Source organism: Lampetra fluviatilis, chromosome 70, assembly GCF_964198595.1.
Source record: "Lampetra fluviatilis chromosome 70, kcLamFluv1.1, whole genome shotgun sequence".
NCBI classification, from domain to species: Eukaryota; Metazoa; Chordata; class Hyperoartia; order Petromyzontiformes; family Petromyzontidae; genus Lampetra; species Lampetra fluviatilis.
In genome coordinates this window covers 1,365,777-1,370,776 of record NC_136344.1, presented here as the reverse complement: position 1 = coordinate 1,370,776, position 5,000 = coordinate 1,365,777, and the positions used below count along the sequence as shown (strand labels likewise).

At 60.4% G+C, this 5,000-nt stretch overlaps 1 protein-coding gene across 3 annotated transcripts in view; it reads right to left on the bottom strand.

Annotated features, from left to right (window-relative positions):
- Positions 1-3,633: 3,633 nt before the first annotated feature.
- The window catches only part of LOC144952899 (uncharacterized), a 7,853-nt gene continuing 6,486 nt past the window's right edge, over positions 3,634-5,000 (bottom strand). For all 3 annotated transcript variants that reach the window (XM_078883379.1, XM_078883380.1, XM_078883381.1), the window contains one exon: positions 3,634-4,970. In XM_078883379.1, the coding sequence (XP_078739505.1) occupies positions 4,573-4,970 (398 nt within the window). In that variant the 3' untranslated portion in view covers positions 3,634-4,572. The remainder of the gene's footprint in view (positions 4,971-5,000) is intronic.

The following is a 5,000-nucleotide window of genomic DNA, read 5'->3' as shown; positions in this document are numbered from 1 at the left end:
CCCCCCCGTGTCCCCCTCCCCACCGTGTCTCCCCCCCCCCCGTGTCTCCCCCTACCCCGTGTCTCCCTCCCCCCCGTGTCCCCCTCCCCCCCGTGTTTCCCCCTACCCCGTGTCTCCCTCCCCCCCGTGTTTCCCCCTACCCCGTGTCTCCCTCCCCCCCGTGTCTCCCTCCCCCCCGTGTCTCTCCCCCCCCCCGTGTCTCTCCCCCCCCCCCGTGTCTCCCCCTACCCCGTGTCTCCCTCCCCCCCGTGTCCCCCTCCCCCCCGTGTTTCCCCCTACCCCGTGTCTCCCTCCCCCCCGTGTCCCCCTCCCCCCCGTGTCCCCCCCTACCCCGTGTCTCCCTCCCCCCCGTGTCCCCCTCCCCCCCGTGTCTCCCCCTACCCCGTGTCTCCCTCCCCCCCGTGTCTCCCTCCCCCGTGTCTCCCCCCCCCCCGTGTCTCTCCCCCCCCCGTGTCCCCCTCCCCCCGTGTCCCCCTCCCCTCCGTGTCTCCCTCCCCCCCGTGTCTCCCTCCCCCCCGTGTCTCCCTACCCCCGCCGTGTCTCCCTCCTCCCCGTGTCTCTCTCCCTATCCCGTGACACTGACGATCCCTACCCCTGCTGCTGTATATTTGGAGTCTGCGTCTCTCTCTTATCATCACCACGGTGGCTATGATATGTTGACTACCTCGCCTGGTCTACAGGAGGTCGTGGGTTCTATCCCTGGGAGATGTTGACTACCTCGCCTGGTCTACAGGAGGTCGTGGGTTCCATCCCTGGGAGATGTTGACTACCTCGCCTGTTATACAGGAGGTCGTGGGTTCTATCCCTGGGAGATGTTGACTACCTCGCCTGATCTACAGGAGGTCGTGGGTTCCATCCCTGGGAGATGTTGACTACCTCGCCTGGTCTACAGGAGGTCGTGGGTTCCATCCCTGGGAGATGTTGACTACCTCGCCTGGTCTACAGGAGGTCGTGGGTTCCATCCCTGGGAGATGTTGACTACCTCGCCTAGTCTACAGGAGGTCGTGGGTTCGAGCCCTGGGAGATGTTGACTACCTCGCCTGGTCTACAGGAGGTCGTGGGTTCGAGCCCTGGGAGATGTTGACTACCTCGCCTGGTCTACAGGAGGTCGTGGGTTCTATCCCTGGGAGATGTTGACTACCTCGCCTGGTCTACAGGAGGTCGTGGATTCCATCCCTGGGAGATGTTGACTACCTCGCCTGGTCTACAGGAGGTCGTGGGTTCCATCCCTGGGAGATGTTGACTACCTCGCCTGGTCTACAGGAGGTCGTGGGTTCCATCCCTGGGAGATGTTGACTACCTCGCCTGGTCTACAGGAGGTCGTGGATTCCATCCCTGGGAGATGTTGACTACCTCGCCTGGTCTACAGGAGGTCGTGGGTTCCATCCCTGGGAGATGTTGACTACCTCGCCTAGTCTACAGGAGGTCGTGGGTTCGAGCCCTGGGAGATGTTGACTACCTCGCCTGGTCTACAGGAGGTCGTGGGTTCCATCCCTGGGAGATGTTGACTACCTCGCCTGGTCTACAGGAGGTCGTGGGTTCTATCCCTGGGAGATGTTGACTACCTCGCCTGGTCTACAGGAGGTCGTGGATTCCATCCCTGGGAGATGTTGACTACCTCGCCTGGTCTACAGGAGGTCGTGGGTTCGATCTCTACCCCTGCTGTATATTTGTAGTCTGCGTCTCTCTCTCACCATCACTTTCCACTCCTTCACACTTTACTGAGCCATTCTGTGACGGAGAAAAGAGCTTTACAGATTGTCGGATTTCTCCATCCGGTACCAAAGACGACAACAACAACACAACAACAACGATGATGATGAAGTTCCCGTTTCGATTGGTGGTGGGTGTGGTAGTAGTGGTGGTTGTGGTGGTGGTCGTAGTGGTGATGGTTGTGGTGGTGATGGTTTTGATGGTCGTGGTTGTGCTGGTGGTCGTGGAGGTAGTGGTGGTTGTGGTGGTCATGGTGTTGGTGTGGTCGTGGTTGTTGTGGTCGTGGTGATGGTTGTGGTGCTCGTAGTGGTAGTGGTCATGGTTGTGGTGGTTGTGGTCATGGTGATAGTCGTGGTTGTTGTGGTGGTTGTGGTGGTTGTGGTCATGGTGGTGGTCGTGGTTGTGGTGGTCGTGGTTGTGGTGGTTGTGGTGGTTGTGATGGTCGTGGTGGTTGTGGTGATGGTCGTGGTGGTTGTTGTGATGGTCGTGGTTGTGGTGGTTATAGTTGTGGTGGTGGTGGTGGTGATGATGGTTGTGATGGTGGTTGTGGTGGTGATGGTTGTGGTGGTGGTCGTGGTGGTGGTTGTGGTGATGGTGGTTGTGGTGGTCGTGGTTGTGGTGGTTGTGGTGGTGATGGTTGTGGTCGTGGTGGTGATGGTGGTTGTGATGGTGGTTGTGGTGATGGTTGTGGTGGTGGTTGTGATGGTGGTTGTGGTGGTGGTTGTGGTCATGGTGGTGGTCGTGGTTGTGGTGGTCGTGGTTGTGGTGGTTGTGGTGGTTGTGGTGGTTATAGTTGTGGTGGTGGTGATGATGGTTGTGATGGTGGTTGTGGTGGTGATGGTTGTGGTGGTGGTCGTGGTGGTGGTTGTGGTGATGGTGGTTGTGGTGGTCGTGGTTGTGGTGGTTGTGGTGGTGATGGTTGTGGTCGTGGTGGTGATGGTGGTTGTGATGGTGGTTGTGATGGTGGTTGTGGTGATGGTTGTGGTGGTGGTTGTGATGGTGGTTGTGGTGGTTTGGTTATGGTGGATGTGTGGTTGTGGTGGTGGTGATGGTTGTGGTGGTGATGGTCGTGGTTGTGGTGATGGTTGTGGTGGTTGTGGTGATGGTGGTTGTGGTGGTGGTCGATGCAGGACAGTGGCACAGTTCGACTTCGGATCCCCGAGGCTCTGAGCGCCCCCACGTGACCCCCCACATGACCCCCATGTGACCCCCCACATGACCCCCACGTGACCCCCCACATGACCCCCACGTGACCCCCCACGTGACACTTACAGTGACGACACTTGCGGCTCATAGTGGGGGGCTAGCCTCGCACGGCACGGGTGTTGATTTTCCACTGGCCACACCCGAGCCAAGCTAGCCCATGGGGGGCTATCCTGGCACGGCACGGGTGGTGGTTTTCCACTGGCCACACCCGAGCCAAGCTAGCCCATGGGGGGCTATCCTGGCACGGCACGGGTTGTGGTTTTCCACTGGCCACACCCGAGCCAAGCCAGCCCATGTGGGGCTACCCTGGCACGGCACGGGTGGTGGTTTTCCACTGGCCACATCCGAGCCGAGCCGGCTCATGGGGGGCTACCCTGGCACGGCACGGGTGGTGGTTTTCCACTGGCCACATCCGAGCTACAAAGTTATCCACCGCCAATCTCACCACTCGCGACGCGAACGTGGCAACCCACCCACAGTGATGGCAACACCCACCCACACCACCACCCACCCACACCACCACCCACCCACCCCACCCCACCCCACCACACCCACCCACCCACCACAACCACCCGCCACCCACCCACCCACACCACCCACCCCCCCACCCACCCCCCCACCCACCCACCCACCCACCCCCCAACCCACACCACCACCCACCCCTCCACCCACCCCACCCCCCCCACCACCCCCCCCACCACCCCCTCCCTCCTTCATAGGGGAGGGGGTGGGGTGAGGCGGGAAAGTCCCACTGCCCACAGAGTTTATTTAATGAATGATTTTCAGTTTTTTTATACAAATCTTTTGTTCTTAATAATTACGACCACGACTCTCTACGATAATTACACGGCAGCGCAGAGCCCGTCGGACGAACGAACTGTGGGGGCACACGCGCACACACACACGTACACACACGTACACACACGCACACACACACGCACGTACACGCACGTACACACACACACATGCACACGTACACACACACGTGCACACGCGCACACACACACACGCACACACACACACACGTGCACACGCACGTACACGCACGCACACACACGCACACACACGCACGTACACACACACACACGCACACGTACACACACACGTGCACACGCGCACACACACACGTACACACACGCACACGCACGCACACGCACACGCACGCACACGCACACACACGCACACACACGCACACGCAGACACACGCGCACACGTACACACGTAGACACACACGCACACGTAGACACACACACACGTACACACACACACACACACGTACACACGCACGTAGACACACACGTACACACACACGTACGTAGACACACAAACACACACGTACACACACACACGTACACACGCACGTAGACACACACGTACACACACACGTACGTAGACACACAAACACACACGTACACACGTAGACACACACACACGCACACGTAGACACACACACACGTAGACACACACACGCACGTAGACACACACGTACACACACACGTACGTAGACACACACACACACACACACACGTACACACGCGCGTAGACACACACGTACACACACACGTACACACACACGTACGTACACACACACACGTAGACACACACACACACACGTACACACGCGCGCTCACAGCGCAGTAAACGGGGCCTCCCCTAGCTGCTGCCGCTGCCGCGGTCACCACCGGCGTTGGCACCGGTGATTCCACAACCACCACCGCTATAACCACCGCCACCACCGCCACCACCACAACCACCACCACCACCACCGCCACCACCACCACGACCACCTCGTGGTTCGTCGTGTGGCGAAGGCGGCGGTTGTGGTGCGGTGACGTCACGGGGGGTGACGTCACGTGGTGTGACGTCACGTGGTGTGACGTCACGTGGGGTGACGTCACGTGGGGTGTACGGTGGCGGCGGTGCCGTCCCCGTCGACCCGCCGGTGCCGCCGGCGAGAGTCGCCGGTGCCGGCAGCTGCCGAGCCAGGAGCAGCGCCGGTGAAGACTCCAGATCCACGACGCACTCGCTGTAGGGTGGGGGCTTGGTGAGCTCTGGGGAGGGGGGAGGAGGTGGGGGGAGGG